Source organism: Oculina patagonica, chromosome 2 (assembly GCF_052425735.1).
Source record: "Oculina patagonica isolate OP01 chromosome 2, crgOcupat, whole genome shotgun sequence".
In the NCBI taxonomy this organism is placed as follows: domain Eukaryota; kingdom Metazoa; phylum Cnidaria; class Anthozoa; order Scleractinia; family Oculinidae; genus Oculina; species Oculina patagonica.
Window position 1 is genome coordinate 20,400,895 of NC_135759.1, and position 20,974 is coordinate 20,421,868.

General features: G+C 38.2%; 1 protein-coding gene across 1 annotated transcript in view; it reads left to right on the forward strand.

Moving 5' to 3' along the window:
• Window positions 1-20,974, forward strand: part of LOC144643431 (uncharacterized) — a 56,020-nt gene that overhangs the window by 31,904 nt on the left and 3,142 nt on the right. Inside the window, exons 16-25 of the mRNA XM_078502685.1 lie at window positions 3,961-4,177; window positions 5,240-5,637; window positions 6,232-6,261; window positions 6,549-6,959; window positions 7,829-7,872; window positions 8,068-11,292; window positions 15,559-16,636; window positions 17,615-17,825; window positions 18,495-18,676; window positions 20,368-20,406. Coding sequence (XP_078358811.1) covers window positions 3,961-4,177; window positions 5,240-5,637; window positions 6,232-6,261; window positions 6,549-6,959; window positions 7,829-7,872; window positions 8,068-11,292; window positions 15,559-16,636; window positions 17,615-17,825; window positions 18,495-18,676; window positions 20,368-20,406 — 5,835 coding nt within the window. The remainder of the gene's footprint in view (window positions 1-3,960; window positions 4,178-5,239; window positions 5,638-6,231; window positions 6,262-6,548; window positions 6,960-7,828; window positions 7,873-8,067; window positions 11,293-15,558; window positions 16,637-17,614; window positions 17,826-18,494; window positions 18,677-20,367; window positions 20,407-20,974) is intronic.

Sequence of the window (20,974 nt, forward strand, 5' to 3'; positions counted from 1 at the left end):
AGAATTTAACTAGCTCAAACACTGCGGTAATAAATGGAGCTTTACGAGTGGCTGGGCCATCAACGTCCACTCCAAATGAATCACGTCATAGCTTTAAGGGTACATAACTTAAACTTTTGTAACGCATGGTCAAGTTTGTGAGCCACGAAAATTTCACAAAGATTAATTTTTTCGTACATCAGAGGATGTTGAAGATCAATTTGTTTCTGTGCTTCTTCTATCAAATCCTGAAGAAGTTCTTCCCTTTCGATCACAGGCAGTGTCTTCCTCGCTTACTTCTTGACCTTTTTGTAACGCTGCCAGTCGGGAAAAATACGCTTTGATAGTTTGAACTTCAAGCCACTCGGATCTCGCGAACTTTCTCTTCAGATCCTCTGCGACGTCATCTGGCTTTGCTTTTGGTTTGCTTTTGGTACCTTCATTAAACACACGTGTGAGGTACGTTCACCTTAACTTCCTCTGAAATTCGTACAGGAGGCTTCTGCTTCTTTAAAGCCCATCCCTGGCAAGCATGCTCGTCTGTTGTAGCATCACAGTGATAGTGACTGTCACCAATCTTCTGACTTTTTCCCTTGATAGAGGTTGTTGTAGCGGCCCACTGTCTTCGTACGGTGTCGTAAACAGATTCATTCTCTTACTCTTACATTAAAGGGACGGGGATGCTAGTTGGAAGATTGACGTAGGGGTAGTACTCCTAAAGAATACCCATCTGGGCGTGGCTCAAGGTATTTTTGTCCCTAAATTATATACCATAAATGATCAATTTAGCGCTCAGCTTCAAATGAGCGTCCCGCTTCGAATTAGCGCTCTTCCTAAGGCTTAGAAAATTTTATAAGCGCGACCCCTCCCCACCCCCGACCCTTCGAATAAGTGTCCCAAGAAAGAACAGGTTGGGTACTCGGTACGATACACGAGACATTTGCAACATATGTTATAATAAATGTGACATACGTTACAGAACTAAAATAATGTTCTTCAAAGTTGCACAGGTACTTCTCATTTCTCCGATAGAAATATCCATTTGGAATTAAGGAAAGCTGAACATTTACTGTAGGCTTTCCTTCCTATACAAAACATTTCACAAAGTTTCACAAAACAATAATTGCTATTATGTTACAGTTTGGGTTCACTAGAAATAAAGACTGTAATTTTGAGGTCAAAAATTGATTAACGAAATAAGCGCTCCCCTTCCTCGTACCCAAACGTATCTAAACGTGCCAAAACGTGTCCGAGTCATCATCGTAGATGTTTACTTCTTACAGTTTACATTTATTCCTAATTTTAATTCTTCATTTTATTTCTATTTTTGTTATATGGTTTAGTTGTATAGTTTGTTTTGTTTTTATTGCTACCTTCAGATTTTAGCATTTAGTTTCATTTGTTTATGTTACTTGATCACAAAATTGCAACCGAAACCAGGAAGTTGAAATCGACATTCCAGAAATCATTTTCATTAGATACAATGATTAAATCTATGACGAAAGTCAAACATAAGTTAAACTAGTTTAAGATCTTTCAAATCCCAATTTTTAAGGATTTATGGATTCCTTAATTCATTAAACAATCTTCAAAGCCGGGCAGTCAACTGTAACACGCACGTGACTAAAATGACCTTCGGTGTCACGAAACGAAGAAAACCATACTTTCAATTTTCATTGGGAGGTTTAAAGTTAAAAGCGAATCTGGAAGTAATGTATAGTGTAGCAATGTCATGCGTAAATGTTTCTTATAATGGTTGTGTCCATTGATGGTTGTCGTGTCTGAAAGCAATCTGACATCACACTTGCTACCATGTTTGTCTCGTTTGCTGTACATTACATTAAACATGCAAGCAAAGTGGATTTGCATATTGCAGATTTAATCTTAAAAAAGTTATTTTTCAAGTCTTTTTTTGTTTCTGTTTTTTTGCTTGTTTGTTTTGTTTTGTTCTGTGCTTGTTTGCTTTGTAGAGGGCTATTTCGTGTTGCACAACCGACGTAATTTGAAAATTTATCATGCGAATTTATATTATTCCTGTAACCTGATATTTAAAGCCTGCATGTAACACTCGACAGTCAACGCATGACCACATGCAGCAAAAACATATTTGCAACTCAAACTTTGTTTATTTTTGCCACGAATTGCAGTAATTGCATGATTATTTTAATACCTTACCGACCTTACCGCTACTTTTCGATGTGGGACGTCCTCTACTCCCGGAAGAGCCGGAACCTCCGCACTTCTCTTTTAGCCACGAGCTCATGTCACGCTTACAGTGTTGTAATGGAACCATAAAGCTGTCGTAGGCAGCCCATTCTACAGCACCGCAGGGATCTTCCTCCCCTCCAAACGAGCAAAATGCCATTGTACTATTCTGTGACTAATCGTTTAGGCTGGATAAAATAATTTCCAACAAGTTGTTTTTCTCTGGGGAGAAGACTGGGAACCGCTTATGACCCAGTTCTCTTCTTTACACGTCCAAGATGGAAGTCAGACTGAAATTTGTTTTTGTCGAGTTTTTAATATATCAATGTGATAACCAGTTTAATATTTGACATGTAACAAAATCCATGAGAAGGACACGCGTTTTACCAGGTAAGAAAACACGGACATGGTTTCAGCTTAAAGTATAATGATAATATAAATATAAAGATTTGAGCTGCCGTGCAACGAGAAGGCAATCGAAAAATCTCTATAGAAGACCATTTCTGGCAAAAAGGTACTGATAGAACTACTCAACTGCTTCAAAAAGCAATTCACAATTGAATCGGAGTGAAATGGATGCTGTAAATAAATACTAGACAAAAAGATTTATTGTATACATTTTAAACTTTTTTAGTAGCAGTTACAAATAGTTTTGTCAGTACTGAATTTTCTAATTCTTTGGCAATTCAAATGTCTACGGTAGTGTTCACTCAACAAAATTACTCATTGTACAGATTTCCAAGGAAAATATGCCACACCAAGGCAAACTGAAGTGTTAAAATATAAATATATTGAGTTTGAGTGTTTAACTATTGGTGTTGACATTATGCAAATTAGGTGATGGTGTACTTCAAAATGGGTCTTTGAAGCACTAAAAACTTGCATGGCCCAAATTTCTCTCAGTTGACTTTCATTCTACTAACATTGGAGTAACTCCTGATATAAGTATCTATTATATACACTAAGGCAGTTAAAAATTATGAACATTTAAAATTTGGCAATTTTGAGTAGTGTTTTTTTCATCAAAATTTAGTCAATATTAGTGCTGGACCCCACACTGCCAGAACCCTCTATGCCAAAACAACACATATCATATGAAAGAGCCTTTATAGTAGAAAAACAGCATACAAATAGTTAGTCAATAAGTTAAATGGTTTTCGTTTTATACAAGTTCAAACTTACCCCTTCAAATACAAGATTTTTGATGATCTGGAGCCTCCATTTGGGACCACCCCTAGAACTTTTAAAGTAAAAGTCAGAAAACCAAACCCAAATGGCTTTTGGAATATCTCATCAAGGCCAACTTCTGCAGCAAGTTTCATCAAAATCGGTTGACCCGACTTTCATCACCTGGAACACTTTCTCTGACAGTGGCACTTAAGATATTCTTCTGAAATATGAAACTGGAACTTGGATGTCAAAATCTTTTTATGTAGAACAGTAAAAACAAAAGAGCAGGAGAAAGCGGAAAAAAGCTCAAGAACAAGACGCTTTTAAAACTCCTAGGTATTTATGTTGCTCAGTGTTGCGCTATTAGAGGGAGAACATTGCTAATACTGTTGTAACAGCCAGGTAAAATGATAGAAGGTAGCCTCATTCTCTTTCCTAGATAAGAAGCCGCAATGCGTTTAGTCAGAAGCAAGAATCATATTGGTGCTTAAAAAAGATCGCGGCTTCTGGGGAAGATAATACAATATAGGAAGCTGTTTTCGAACATCACTTCACATCACATCACTAGTACTCTAATAATACTGACGTATTTCTTCTTCATTTTAGACTATGCTTTTCACTTCCCGGAAAAAGGAGTTACTGACGTTGTCAAAATGACCGAAATGCCACAGAGGTTAATTGCGTTTACTGTTTGTCTGTGGATGAGCTCAAGCAATAATCGTGGAACTCCTTTAAGTTACGCTGTATCAGGCCAGGGTAATGATAACGAGCTGCTCATCGAATACTACGGAAATTTTAACGTGCTCATCGGTGGCGCAAAAAGGTAACTAGTCATATTCATGTTGCGTATGTTAGTGACCTCGAATATTTCATTTTGTATTTTATTGAAGGCAGCAACTTTCAGGAAAGTGCAAAATGTCAGGTTTCTCGCACGTTCGTTGGTCAAGAAATGTGTCGATGTGAGTGTTGGTCTTAAAAATGAAGTAACATGTAACGCAATGATAATTCGTTTTCAACGCCAGCTATTTTACAAGCGATTATCGCCGTTGATTTAATGACAGTCGATGGAGAAAATTTTGTTAATGGTTTAGAAAAAAAAACTAACAAAGCTTAGGGATCTTTCCAACAAGTAATTCGTGTATATATACTTTCCGTCATGTATGGTGAAGCCCAGCACTGGTTATGCAACAAGTTTTACGCCAGGCTATTCCCCTGTTGCGTGACACACAACTGATGTCTCGCGCAGGCCTTCACGATGTCAAGCTGAAAGCCACACCGGAAGTCACAGCAGTAAAACTAAACTGAAGAGAGTTTCGAGTCGTTTCGAGTGAGCTTTTTAGTAATTTTCCCTTGAAAAGCAGAGTACTTTACTGTTTCAGTTAACTTAAAGATGTCACTTGTCTGAAATCCTGCCTTGCGCCTGGTCCGTACCAAAGCAGATCAACGAGGCTGCATTAGCGCGAGGATCATCAACGAGTATCACATTGAACTCCACTGCGCATCGTGAATCTTCTATTCGCACACAACTACAATTCCTTGCGTCTTTGATGTTACCGCCGACCACAATTCCTTGCGCTTGGTAAGAAAAGTGATTGCAGGCCCTATAAAGTGATCTTTTGCCGATTAGAGAGCTGCCTCGCTCGTTTGCTTCAGGCTCACTCGCGGCGGCAGCAAATAGCTTGGACATGTCAAAAAAGTTTTCGGTTTTACAATGTAAACATTCAGTGCTCGCTAAGAGTCAAACGCTCGAATGATACAAACATGCATTTCACACTGAACATAGAGCACGTTAAATCGAGGCTCCACTGTATGACTTAATCGGTTATGGTGCAGACCTTGAACAACTTACGTCGCTGTCTAAGCTGTTTTTAACTTTCTTCTACAGAACAACATCAATAGCAGCAAATAATGGCGCATGGCATCACATCTGTGTATCGTGGGAAAACCATTCAGGATCATGGAAATTCTACAAAGATGGCGACCTGGAAGAAGAAGGCACAAACTTCCAGAAAGATTACACGATAAGACAAGGTGGAACTTTGGTGCTGGGACAAGACCAAGACTCGGTCGGTGGCGGCTTTAAGTCCGCTGAATCCCTACAGGGAATGTTATCAAATGTCAACGTTTGGGAAATAGTGCTTTCAGGTGGACAAATCCAGGAGATGTCAAAATCTTGCAAGTCAGATGATCGTTATGAGGGAAATGTATACCGTTGGGTCGATTTTCTTCGCGAGGGAGGCCCAAGGCTGGCTCAGTCACCTACTTGTAAAGCGGTCGTAGCGGGTATGAGTCATTATTGTATGCTTGAGTGTAAGGTGGAAGTCACAGTTGGGGCACTATAATGGCCACCTCTGGGATAGTGTTTATTTACTACTATAAAGAAGTAGCCGCTGTAGGGAGGTTTTAGAAGCAATCAAGTATTTGGCCTGACGCACGTTCGAGAAGAAAATATGGTTCATATAGACGGGTGGACGCTATTAATAGGGAGAGATGGCAGAAAGTGGCGCTTCTACGGTATTCAGAGAGGAGAGGAGAGGAGAGGAGAGAGAAGAGAATTGAACGGAACGGAATGGCATAGAATAGAATATAGAATAGAATAAGATCGTTTTATAAACAGCTTGATAAGGCCTTAAACTTTATTACTTATATAAATTACTAAATCTGTACTCTAAATCACATTACATTCATATGACTACTGTGGTAAAAAAACAATAGCAAAAAGCGCGTTGTACACAAATAACAAGAAAATAATTCGGTAAAACAAGGTCAACACATTTAAACGACAGGGAGTTTTCTCGAACATGTGACATTAATTTATTGCTAAAAGGCTAACATTAAACAAACATTTCTCAATAAACTTCTCTCTAATTGTTTCAGCGCCGGGAGTAAAAACGTCACCCAGTGCAGGTAGGGAACAAGTTATATTATATTTTGTCAATGGTTTATTTTGGTTTCATACGAAATTGAAGCACGTATAGTTTGCACTTAGCTTGACTCGACTGTGTGTCATGACTACAAAAGTTCTAGATTTGATCACGATTTTCGCACCCAAACTGTGTGAAAAGTGGGAGTTACCATCCTTTTTACAACAGGACTTCTTGTTAAGGGCAGTATGTTGATTTTGTTACCGTCATGAAGACAGTCTTGGTGCAGTCTCCTTAATTTGAAGGCTTGATTTTTCTTATATTTCAAAGGCGATTGGATTTACCGGAACGGCCATTACTACTACTACCGAGAAAAATCAGCTGCAAATTCCTGGTTTTCAGCCGAGGGTGTCTGTCGAGAACATGGAGAAACTGTTCATTTGACTTCAATTCACAGTCAGCAAGAAAACGACTTCATAAAGTCATTCTCCTCAGGTGAAGAGGAACAATGGATAGGACTCACTGATCACAACAATCGATCTAATTCCTTTAAATGGATGGATAGGTCGCCTTACGGAGCTTTTACGCATTGGGCGGATGGAGAACCAAACCATGCTACAGTAGATGAAGACTGTGTTGCAATGAAACCAGATGGAACATGGATAGATGTGGCTTGTAAAAAGCAAAGACTTGCGAGTGACACACCCTTCGACAGGAGGGCATTTACGTGTAAAACGTCTGGTAAGAATCGATCGGTGTGACTATAATATTGATTACCGCCAGCTCTCTCACGCTAATTTTTTGTGGTGCTGAAATGGCTGATGATGAAGCTTATGATGGCATGTGCGAAGTTTGAACTTTGTCTACCCTTACCAAACCAACTGTGTTTTGAAACTGTTTTGAAGCTGTTTTGAAAGTATTTGGCAATTTAAACACTATTTTTTAAGCCTTCAGAGGGTATTTTTGTGCTATTTTGTAAAACGTCTAAATTTTTGCTTCTTGTTTGATTTGTATTTTAGATATAATTGAAACGTATTTTATGATACTAAAAGGATTTTCTATCTGTTTTTAAGGTATTTTTGTTTTAAAACAGTGTTTAAATGGTGGATTTTAAATCTGCTTTTAAAGCAAGGATCACAAAGTTAGCTTAAACAGCTTAAAAATGCTACTTTGTCACTGTTTTGAATGTAGTTTATAAAATGGTCTTCTTTAGGGTGTAAAAAAATGCACGATGTTTAATTTTATATAAGCGACATTTTGGCTGTACTCTCATTCACACCATTCTGTTAGTTTGTTCACACCGGTCCAATTCCCTTTAGTATTTTTACATGTATGTAACAAAAGCGAGCTTTAAGTAGTACGATCACAGCATAATTTCAAAAAGTGATTAGTTTGTAATTACTTTGCCTCTTCCCACCGTTAATATTCACTGTTCAGGTTCACACACCAGCACATAGATCAAGCTGCGAAGTCACATGCTTTACAATTTCACTGTATGCATTCACGAGTTAGAAACGGAAACGCCAGTTGAACGTTTACGCGTTATGGCTCGTAACACAAATGATCTATTTTATTCCTGATAATTTATTTTTTTTATATATATTTTTCAGGAAACACGCTAAGTTATGGTACCCCACCGTCCATACAAAAAGAGGCAGGTCTTGATTAATTTTAAGGAAACAAATTAAATATATATATATATTTACAGGACTAAAATATTAATGTATTTATTAATAGGACAACGAACAAGTTTCATGCAAAGCTTTTACTTGCTTTCCTTGATTTTTAAATAAGAAAGGAAAAGGGCGAACTGACTACATAATTTTCCTTTATCTTTTATTATCTAAAGGTAAAAGAGACCCACGAGCCTGCTATCTCGGTTGTTGATCTTATCTCCGGTGGCCAGTCAACTAAAATCTCCTTCTTCACTGCTCTCCACCATATCGCTCCAAATGGCAAGTCTTCTTCCACAGCTGATAAAGTTCAAAAAGGCGCTCTCTTAAAGTTTGGAGGATATGTACACATGACGTCAGCGCAGTTGGGTCCTTTGAATCCCCAACGACGCCGTGATGCGACGCTAAAGAAGTCTGGGGCAGTAAAAGACCAAGATAACGATCTTATCGGAGTTGCTGATCTGGATGGAGTTGTTGACAAAATCGAAATTCCTCACTATCCAGATATGAGCAAAATGGGTTCAACGAATTCACCTGGCTTTTCTATTGAATTCTGGATAAGGCCACGGCGTCTGCCTGTCGACTCGACTCCCATGGCTTTGTTTCTGAAGTCATCTCAATCGTCTGGCTCAATCAGTTTAAACCTGAACTTAGATGGCTCTCTCACTTTCTCCATGATTGTAAATAGGGAGAGTCGATTGACTTGCACAACAGATGTATCGGACGAAACACATAAAGTAAGAGCTTTGGTATTCCAGCACATAGCCGTTACTGGGACTGTTGGAAGCTCAATAATGATAAAAGTGAATGGAGAAACTGCCTGTCGAACCACATGGCAAGGTATTACAGTCCTGGCTGCCTCAAATGAGGGAACACTGGTGTTTGGCGAAAACAGTGTCGATACACTCACAAGGTTTAATGGCCAAATAAGCAATGTTCAACTCTTTAATACGGAAAGAACAAAGGAGCAAATCGATGGAAGCATTCAGCAACCAGATCCAGATGTCACTGGTAGTATTGGTTTCTGGTCTTTGAGACAGTCAGACGAGATAAACGTAGTTCATTACGTCATTTCAAATTCACAATCTGTATCCAACTTACAGGTTCTGGAGGATTATGATCCTCCGTTGACTGGCTTGCCAGTGGAAGCCGTTGTTCGAGGGCAAAAGGTCTACATAGTACGTGCAACAGAAGAAGGTCACGTGGTAGCAAAGAAATTTGCACTCAGTCCTGATAAAAGAACCATTACACCTCTTCCTGGTAATCAAAGAATCATAACATCAAGCCAGTCGAAAAAGGGTTGTTTAGCAGCAGCCATAGACGAAGGCCGAGACCGTTTGATAGTTATAGAATGTTTTGCGGAAGAACAATCTCCCGGAGCCGTACGCCTTAAATGGAATGTATTTGATATTGACGTACAAGAACGAATAACAGCTACAAGTCAAGATGAAGGAACAGGTTCTTTACTCGTGACAGGCGTGGGCAGTCTCGATACGCGACTTTCTGCTAAGGTTGTGAACAACCACCTCTTACTTGCGGCTGGTACAACATCAAGCGCTTCCATTCTTTTCCTTGACGTTACACTCGATTCTAACGGTTTACCATCGATTTCAGTTGACGAATTGGCGGCACAAACTGTTGGTCCCGAAGTAGTGAATAACGGTGCTACGTATTATTCATTTCTTAAAAAAGAAACTGACGAAGTTGAAAATCCATTTTTACGTCGATTTAGTCCACAAAATGGTCATGTATCGAATAGCTACATCGTGGACGTATCAAATCCCATCAGCGGCGACATGCCTGACAATGACTGGTTTTGGTACTTATTTAAAATCAGCACGATAAATGGTGGAATTGCCATCCAGAGTGGAGAGAGAATTAACATCCAAACTCCATATAACAATCCTGAAAACGAGGAAGGCTGGAGTTACGTGAAGTACAGTTGCCAAACTCTTCAGACAGATGAACGAGCTGAGCAATTAAACTTCTGGATATTCAAAACAAAGTCCTGTAAACCAAAAAATGGCGGATATTCAGTTGTGTCTGGTGAAATTCACCCAAATGATTGCATTTTACTATGGCCAAAAACAGATAAATTTGCACCAGATCACTACCAACACATTCTTGCTCTTCCAACAGACAGAGAAATTGAGAATGCCAAATTTAGGTTTGGATCCTGGTTTGGCCCCTGGCGTCTCGTTATTCCCATGGAACCTTCACCAGAGCGTCCAATACCAGTAACATCACCAAATTCACCAAGAAACGTTTATCAAGGAAACAAATACGCTCTTCTTCATTTTGGCGAAGGTATCCCGCTTCTAACATCTCCACAACAGGCAGGAGTAAGAGGTGGTCTTCTTCAGTTTGCTAAGACTACCGTAACGCCAATTATAGTATCAAACAACGGAAACCCAGCTTTAATAAAACTTATATTCAGAGGTAATGGGGGATCTTTTCCTCTTGCGGCATTTCCACACGATCAAAAGGCTAAACTTGAAGTTCTGTTCAGCACTGTTTATCAGGAAGGAAGCTATGCCCAGCGAAGAATGACTTCAGGATTGTTTTACAGTATTTCATATACCCCACCCTCAGATTCCTCATCTTCGGGAGAGTTCAAAAATCTTTCTCGAATTGGTGGTCTTGAAACTCTTGAATATCCCGCTTCCCCTGCTTCATTCGTTTGGCTGATTCCACCTCCTTTTAAGGTAACTGGGATGTGTGCTGCAATATCGACACTCTTTCAGTTTAACGATGATACAGTAAACAATATGGCTCCTAACTCGGTTGCATCTTTGACCAAGGTTGTCACTAACGCTGTTGGTCCTGGCAGTTTTGGGGAAGGATTATTCAAGCCATTCCTTTCCGTGCATTTTGACGTTGCCATACTGAATAGCATCGGCGAGCAAATACATGAATCGCTTATGCGCAAGATAAATGAACACATTCCTAAACCACCCCCTGCAAGTCCTACTAATACTAGGCCACCAATTGATACACACAGTTGGCAAAAACTTGGCGATCTGAAGGCTTGTGTGTCCTTGTCTAACACAACATTTTGGGAGGATAAAGTCCAAATACAAAAAATTAAGGATGAACTCACTCAAGTCTTGCGGTCCGAGTGGATGAACAACGAACTTAACAAAATTCGTGAACAAGTGGCTCCGGACTTTCTTCGCGAAGCTTCCGCTAGGTACTCAGCATATGGTGGAATAGCCGTCTTAATAGCCACAAGACTTAGAAGTAAAGAATTCTTAAGGGAACTACTAACCAAAGACAAATCGTATATACAGCCTATTCTGGATTCACATCTGAAAATTGTAGACTTTATTCGACCAGATTTGGGAATAGAAGTCAGAGAAGACATCATAAGCGCAATCCTGGCAAAAGAAATAATTGCGCAGGTTTGTTTAACACTTATTTAGTCGAATTTTTTGGTATTTTCTCACAAAATTCGCTACTTATCTATAGCAGGGTTTCAGTATACTATTATTAAATGGAATTTGTACTGACGTTACTCTGTTTCAGACTAAACGAGTTTCTTGAAAACACGTTTAGATAAGCTGATTATCTTTTCGTATTTGCTGTCCGTAAGCATAACTGCTGTATTACAAACGTGTAAATCAGTTTAGTTCATCGATTGTCAATCAGAATTCACGTGCACTAAGTTTGGGCAATTAAACAGAACAAAACAAACACTACGAAAAAGACAGTTATCTGGCACCTTTTGTTAATCATTGGCGACTTCTGAGCAATTGTAAAAATCCTCTTAAGGGCCCATTACAGTATCTCGTTGCCAAGCTACGTGGTTGCCACGCAAGTTCAACTTTATTTCCGGTTTTCTCGCATAATTTCGTGATTCAGCTTAGCAGCTAAGTTTTACGCAAGTTTAGTTCCTTTTTGGTTAGAATCATTTTCCAGTCACGGAGATTTCACTCCAGTAAAAGCGAACTGGGTGAATGGAGATAAAAGGATTGCAAAACATATACGAAGCCCGAAGCAAGTATCCGAAACCACCGAAATATTTTTAACAGTAGTGGCGATGCATTAGAAAACATGCGAATGTGCAGCGCTACTGTGTTTTCATCGGTTTCCCCCTAGCTCGCTGAAGAAATCCGTGAAAGCCACGGGCAAAAATAAAAGCATTGTGACTAGAAGTAAACGAAGCTTATAGAAAAACAGCGGTTCATTTCGTCTGCGAAGCGAAGATAAGATATAACTTTTTACGCAGTTACCGAATAAATATAGGAATGAACTCGATTTATCTGCCGCAGAAACTGCTGAAATGATTCTTACAGAGGTCTAACCACATGACAAAAAAGGTACAAAACTGCGAGAACTAAACTATGTAAAACACCTGTATAAAAAACATTTCAGCTTACAAACGTTAACGTTAACTATTCATTCAACGGAACTTTGAATTGTAGCCTTCTTGCTCAAAACATGATAACGCCATTAACGCTTAATCGCAAGTTACAAGCCAAAAATAAAGAAACTCACACTTAACTCTTTTTAATACTTACGACCGACTCTGTTTACATTTGTCATTGTTTGTACATTTTAGTTAACGTTAACGTTGTTAAAGCTGCCCGGATACGTGTCAAAAAATTGTAGTTTTTTAAGCGTACGCGAGCGGGGGGGGGGGGGGGCAACTTACTGCGGCAATGTCAATTACGACGATTTCAACCAAACAGTCACCGTAAAATTTTACTTCCGGTTCGGACGAAAATGCGTACTTTTCTCGGAACGAACAATTAACGTACCTTCTGTTTTTGGCAGTAAACCGAAAGAAAATATGTTTTACTTGAAACGTAAGCATGCGTTTTCGGAAAATCAAAACAACATAAAGTTGTGTTCAAAAAGGTGGTCAACAGAACACATTTTCTGTCCTTATTTTCTCAAGTTTTAGTGCTAACGGAAAACGCATGCTTGGATTTTTTTAAGATCATCGTACGGATTGACATAATGCTACAAACTATGAATAAGACCATAAGTTTCTCGCGTAAAACTCAGTTTTTGTTCTGTGTCACGTGCCATCAGATGTGCCCCGATGCGTCATCAACTGGCTTGCACTAGCACTTTTAAACAGCTGTCTAAATTTGGTTTAATAAAAGTAAAGATATATCAAGTTACAGCCAAATGAATTTTCCCTAGCAACGGCTCCAAAAGATATTGTAATGGGCCCTTAAAATGAATACAGTCAAATCTCTCTTAACGGACACCTCTATAAAACGGACACCTCCATATATAAGACGGACACCTGGTGATGGTCCCTGCCGTATTTTAGTCATTTTACTGTAACAAAACTCTCTGTAAGACGGACACCTCTCTAAGACGGACAACGGACACTTTGAAACCACAAGCGGACAAGCACAAAAAGTTATTTTTTTAGTGAATAATACTTCGAAACTTGGTATTAGCATATAGCATAGTAAGTCAGCGCCTTTATAATATCAAACTTACCAAAAACAATCTGCTATAACGTATTACTTCTCTGCTTAAGTACTTGGCACCAAAGAAGTAGTTTTCTACTTACAGTATTACTGTTTGTAATGAACAAACAGCGTCGAATTTCTGATATTATTTTTGTTCCACTTTATAGGTTTTGTTAAGGTAAGCGACTCAAAACAGACTGAGTTTCTCATAACTTAACGTTACTAGTTTTAGCGGCTACTAACTTTAGCGATTTTTTCATAGCAGGATTTAGCGACTATTTAATTCAGCTATTATCCGAAAAATTTAAAAAGTTAGTGATATTGTGAAAACCATAAGATGGAAATAATTAAATGTTCAGTAAAAGAACAAACTCACTTGAAATTGAACGAACATTTGCATTGCCAGAAAAAAACATAGTTATCGGCATCTATTTTTAAAAGAATTTTTTAGGTCGACTATGCTTATTTTGTTTCCCTTTGGGATGGGAAGGGAGGTACTTAAAATTAACGAGTATTACATTTGACTGAGACAAATTTTAGCGAGCACTAAATTTAGCGATTTTTGACCAACTCGCTAAAATCTCTAAAATTAGTAGCCGCCAACAATAGTAACCTTAAGGTAACCGGACTGCGTGTGATCTATAAAACCACCGTGTTTACGATCACTTCTTATGCCTTGAGCACCACTGATTTCTGGAAATATTTTTGGTCTAAAAGACCTTCGCCGGAAAGTAGTCCCACAGGTAGCCCAAGCTCCTAAAGGAGCCGTCAATATATGACACTGAGTAACAACGTTATTATAAAAGTTTGTATGGGAATGTAACGATCTTAAAAAAATATTTCGAAATAGGGGAAAAAGATTTAATAACATCGACTTGCCTTGCTGCTTCTGTGTACCCCTGGGCGGGTATTACCGTTGCGGGGAACTTTATCCATCTCCCACCGGGTGCGCAAGTAATTAATTTGAACCAGAAGGCTGGGTTGCTAAACTATTTTCGAACGGTTGGTTAACGGAACACTGCTCCCGATGGAAAAGCCACGTGACATTTGCAAGCAAAAATTGCTCCTGATGAAGAAAAGCAATGGTGCTCTAGGCGATATCTCGGGTCGATCGAAGCCTTTGGGGGGAATTTATGGCTAGATTCCTTCAGACGATCTGCCCTATCTTGAACAATTATATATGGAGAGGAAAACAGACAACCTAAACCCACCGAAACCGCTTTAAAACGCCTTCAAATGGCATAAAAGCACACCTTATACTTTCCCTACTACATTCCCATACAGCTCTTATAATAACATTATTGCGCAATGTCATTTGTTGGCGGCTTCTTTAGGAGCTTGGGCTACCTGTGGTAGCCCATCGGAGACTAAGAAAATACAAGCCCAAGACTTGATTTCGAAATTTAAGATATTTTGGCTGAATATTTACGATTTAATGCCTTATGATCATGAAATTCCGATTAGTTATAGGGATGACATTCGGAAACTAAGCTTCTCCTTCTTCTTCTTCTTCTCTAAACTTTTTCTGAAAGTTTTAGCTTCAAACATGACGAATGACATATCGGTATCGAGCTTTTTCTGTGTGTGCTCCGAAACTGTGAAACGGCTATTCTGCGTGATTCATTAAATTAGTTGGTAGTTAGGTTTTAAAAGTGTTATATATAGTTATCTTAGTATTTTTAACTCTTTTTTACTTTTCTTTTCTTTTCTTATAATTCTCCTTGATTTTTCACATTTTGTAAAGCGCCTAGCTTTGGGAATTCAGAATTTTTTTTATTTTGATTGTTTTTGTTATTGTTATTGTACGTTATTGTTATTGTATTATTATTATTATTATTATTATTATTATTATTATTATTATTATTATTATTATTATTATTATTCTAATTATTACTATTATTATTATTATTATTATTATTATTATTACTGTTGTTATTTTATTGTGAAACATTTAATATCGGTTATAACGGCCCTCCACCCGTTTATTAGCCATTTGAAAAAAGACCAGCGCTCACAAGTACGATTTTCTGTTGGTCTCGGTTCTGCGACATGAGTAGGAAAGTTTAATGTGAACCGACAATGACGATTATATGTTCGATTTACAACTACTCATCAGACCATTGAAAACTGACTTCATTTGTTTACATATCCTTAAATAATCAGGTGGTTTAATCATGAAAAATACACAGCTCGTGAAAGCTAGCATTAACTAGAGATCTTATTATTGTTCAACAGCCTTGGACAATACTTCAGTCTCTTGAGGAGGAAAAACAAAGGGAGGCCATTAGCGCGGCGATTACGGCAATATATGAGGGGCCGAATGTACCAGAAGAAGTGAAAGTTACATTCGTAGAAACCATGAAAGAATTATTCAATGCCATTATTTATCCCGTAACCAGCACGCAGCTTGGAGTCTTTAGCAATTTCCTTGACATGAAAATGCTTGCAGTCTTGTCGAAAGTTGACAAACGCGCTTTCAAATTCAGGACAGCATTTCTGGATATTTTCGTTGAAAAACATTTAGAGGAATTTATTGAAATTGACGAAGCAAGACGAAATCTTCAAAACGTGCCGGATATTTTGAATAGCCTGTCCAAGCATCCATTTACCGACGAGAATGTCAGAAATTGGAATAATTTTTTTAAAATAAAAAGGGTGAGATATAAAATGTATCGTTTACGCGAACAATTCCACGACCAGCTAAAGAACGCAGACCCTGAACTTTTAAAAAAGTCTTCCAATCGCCTAAACCGCAAAATACGCAAGAATCCTCATTTTGCCAGTCGTTTATCACACGCGTTCAACTTGCTAGGAACGGGAGGTGCCATGTACAGCGTATTCAGTGAAGTCTTCACTTCAAACAGTGACACTCGTCAAGGTGACCCGAGAGCTATCGCGACGGTTGTAGCAACAACTATCGGGGGCATAGGATCCGTTCGTGGCACCATCTCGGCAACCATCGACTTAATGAAAATCTTAAAAGAAAAAGTCTCTGCGCTGTTCAAATCTACAACGAGCTTCTACGGTGAAAGACCTCCCAAAGAATTTGTTCCATTTGAAAATGAGCTAGCAACAGAAGCTAAGGTGAGGCTGAGAAGCATGGAGAGATACACAACCAAGCTTGCTAGTATGTTGAAGTCCACTAAAACAATAAGACGCGTTTTTACCGCCTTTGGAGTTGTTGCTGATTTCTTTTTCTTTGGTATAAGCGTGTCTGACCTGGTTAAGGATTTTAAAGGAGACACCAGGGATAATTGGAAAATAGCAGACGACTTTGTGTTCACGGCTTCTGCTGGCATCGGAGTTGCTCTTGGTAAGTGGTATAAAATGGTTGCGGTTTACTTTCAACGAGTGTTGATCTTTATTTTCGCTCGATTCACTTTTTTTTCGGTGGCTCTGCAATGTCTTGTTGTTCTGATAAAGATTGTCGTGGTCTTCTTGATTTTTGCCTGGGCTGATATTGCAGTCTGAACTGCATATATTTCGTCCAAAACGTCTTTAATATGCTTTGTAAAACTACACCATTTTGTGAGAACCAATATAAATATTTCCAACTAAAGCGGTTTTCCAAAAAACAAGTGCTTCCTGACTACCACCATTAAGTTGGTGTCTTCGAGTTATCCAAAGGATAATACAATGGTAGAAATGTTTTATTTCAGGACGTACCTTTAGGTTACTATTTTTAGCCGCTACTTATTTTAGTGATTTAATTTAAGCGTGATGGGCAAAAATCGCTAAATTTAGTACTCGCTTAAACTTTTCTCAGTCACATTTAATACTCCTTAAATTTAAGTGCCCCCTCTCACCCTAAAGGAATGGATCGCGGTTTCTTTTTCTGGCAATGCAAATGTTTGTTCAATTTTAAGTGAGTTTGTTCTTTTACTGAACAATTTATTTCCATCTGAGCTATAACTAAGTTGCTAAGTTTAATAGTCGCTAAATCTTCCTCAGAAAAATAATCGCTAAAATTAGTAGCTACTAACAATAGTAACCCTGAAGTGTATATATGTCTTGGGTCGGTCGTCTATGTCATGCAGCTCATTATGAATATCTATTCTTTGGAAGCAACGGCTTAAAAAAATCAATTTTTGCGCATCCGCATTTTCCTATGAAGGTATTTTCGCTTCCTATGGTAGGTTCTTAAGGGAGAACTTCTTTGACACAGTTTGAATTCTGGCTTTAGAGTACGGTCGTGCGCTTTAGTAGGAGAAGAGAAAGTACTACCGAAGTTCCCCACCCATCATGATAATGTTGATACGATTGAAAAAAATCTTTATTTATCTATTTCCAGGTATAGCCACTTTATTTGGAGTTTCAGGTGCTGCAGCAACAGCTACTGGCATAGGGGCTTTGATTGTTATTGGGCTTGGCCTGATCGCGGTAATTAGCGACGCGGTAAGACAGCGGAAGAGAGCACAACAAGAAATAATAAAAAAGGAATGTGATAAATGGAAGCAATGGTGTTCTTGGGGCAAAGGCATTTTCCACTACTATGGGTTTTTGTAAGTTGTTTTGTATTATTTTGTATTTGTATTATTTATATACGTGGCGCAGCTCAGTGAAAAATTTGTAATTTTTTTTTTTTGAAAAAAGTGTTGTGATACTTTGCCCACGATTGCAACATGCTGAATATTTTATCCTCCACAAATTAAAAGTAGTTGCAAAACAGAGTAGGATTTTTAACGGAGGAAATAATTTTTTAGTAAACATGATTATGTTCAAGTATGGCGAAAATTTTTCCTTATTCCATCGTTGTGATGATCTCAAATCGTAACCTTCTGCTCAACGTAAGGCCAAAATGTTTTGTAGAGAGTTTAATTTTCTGGGGTAATCCATATTCTTAATATGATTAGTTTTTGACGTGTGTCTTACCTCATAAGAAAAATGTTTCGGACTTCGTTTTGTAGTTGTATTTATCACAAAGGATGATCTTTAAGTGTCTTAAGTGTTATGGACTCACTGAGCTTGACCTCTCTGTTCACCTTTCATCTTGTACCCAACTTATTCTGAATGTTCTGCATGTTTCGCGCCGTTTAGAGAGAAATGAAATATGAACTCTTAACAAAACTGACAATTGTCTCGAAGAAACATTGAAGGGAACGTAAACAACATCCATTCAAAATTTGGAATCGATCCATCACAGGTAATCGTTTTCACTCTATACTCTGCAGGAAGGATAGCGACGCAGATCCTTGTAGAAACTGCCCGACAAAGAAGCATCACATCCTGCAAATCATACGTTCAAATCCGGGCCTTTTCCCCTCTGCTCTAAAGAGGGCCTTGATCAATGGACTGGATTCTGGAAAAGACGTCAAAAGCCTGGTGCCAAGTTTGCAAAAAATTGAAAAGAAAAGTAGGTTTGGTAAAGTAGTTCTTTTAAAATGACGGAGAAAGAAACACTCTTAATGGTTGTTTCTATTGTCAATTCGATAATGGACTTACCTTTCGGAATTCACCAAAACTGTTCCAAAAGCAGCAGCAATTCGCGTAGCGAAATTCACTAGAAACGTGGGTGTTTTGGGATTAATTGTTCGCGAGAACAGAAAGCTCTTTCTAGGAATTTTCAAGAAGATAAGTTTCTTTGCCGTTTTTAACTCGGAAAAATCCGAGTTTTAGTAAGCAGGGTCAATAGGCCATTTTCGAGTTTCCCTTTGCCTCTGTTTCAAAACGAGTCTACGTGCGAAACCATTCAAATGAAAATGAGTTTGATTTGCATGAAAATTGACATGAAGGTGAAACTCATTTTCCTTTGAATGGTTTCGCACGTAGACTCGTTTTGAATCGGAGGCAAAGGGTAACTCGGAAATGGCCTATTTCACTCGTTTTCTGTTAAACATAGGAACGCAATGCGCGCAAGAGGCACGCAATGCGTGCAAGAGCTATAAGGCCTCTAGACTCTAGAGTAATAGACCTATTTCACTAATAACCTACATTTCTTGTTATATTACATGTACGTACTATTAACACGGCTAATCATTAGATAAGTATGACTATCAATATTCTTGGAATAAATCAAAACTCAGTTTTTGCAATGCTATCATTTCTCGGCCTTGCCTTTTAAATTTTATATTGGAAATTGTCAGATGGCTCTGCATTACGGTACGATAAATGATGTTTATAGGGAAATAATTTCAACACAATCGTTTGAAAATAATAAAAAACAAAAAGGAATAAAAAGGAAAAAACAATTTACAACGGACGGGTTAGGAGACTCGAAGCCACGGCCTACTCTCGACAAGCAGACATAGTGCTGACGCACTGAGCAAAATGAATAAGTTCTGAGTACAAAGTCGTGGCCAACTTTCGCCGAAGTGTTGAAGCAATTCTTTTTTTCGTTTATGGACGTATTGAACTGAATGAAGTGAACTGAAGTGTGGAAAGTTTAACATGATTTGCTCTGGCAAATCTTTATTTGTCAGTTCAGTGCAGTTTTCTATTCTTGTTTCATAATAAATTTTCAGAGTTCAGTAGCGCAAAGCCACTTTGATAGTATTTAGAACTAAGAAGGTAACGAAATAAGTTTGTGAAGTGATCTACTTTGACTAAAGATGTACATAACGGATACATTATGATGGTATCGTTGCTGCTATAAAAAATGATACAAAAAGAGCGCGTTATGGACATTATACACCATTTTAATAAGTCCAGACGCCATTTTAAATATTTAACTTGCAGCGAATGGCGTCATTAATAAAATATTCATTCGCTTCTCGACGTATTAAAATGATGTACCCACCATTGTAATAAGTCGAGATGCCATTTTGCATATTTAATAAACGATATCATTCACGGAAAGTTAGTAGTACAAAATGGCCCCTCGACTTATTAGGATGCTGTATACAAGCTCAACGTACGCTTTTACTTCTCCAATAAATGTCTCTATTATTAAATCTTACCACATTTTAAGTGTCTTTCAAAAAAAATTAAAAATAGTCGCTTTTTTCAGAAATTCGAGACCCATTAATCGTCTGCCTGATCACTTCTTAAAGTGTTTTGAATCAATGATTATTTATCAAACCCTTTTCTTCCTTCCTTTATCTACAGCTTGTCCTGCTTGGTTACGCCATGTTTTCAAACGTCAAGGTTGGTCTTATATTAACGTATAATGAGTTCAGACTAGCCATTCTGTCCATACTCTAATAAAAACGCGCTTGCAAATTGCGCGCATAAAAGAGCGAAAGACTTTGACTTCGTCGTAAATTTTTCTCATAATGTCCCAATAACAATTTAACTGCTCTTTTAATTTCTTTTATTGGCAAATTCATAAGAGTTTCTCTGGGTTTTAATCAACTACCATACGTTGCGTTAGGTGTAACGTTTTTTATGATATATATATCAAAACACGAGAGGCAGTGCTTCATCGGGATATTTAAACACCGAGAAGAGAGTTGAAAATACGACGTAAAGCGGAGTATTTTTGACGAAATTCAAGGTGTTTGGACAGCCGATGAAACACTGTCTCGAGTGTGTGATATATGTTGTCAATCGAAACAAAAAGTAAGGAGTAAACGGAGAAATAAAATCATAAAAATCTATGCTAATTAAGAGCTGGTATTCAAAACTCCTTCACGGTTATGATTTTCTTTGTTTTAACTTGATGAACTATAAATTATTTGAGAAGTTGTGTTCTCTCATTGAGCAGAGGTCTAGA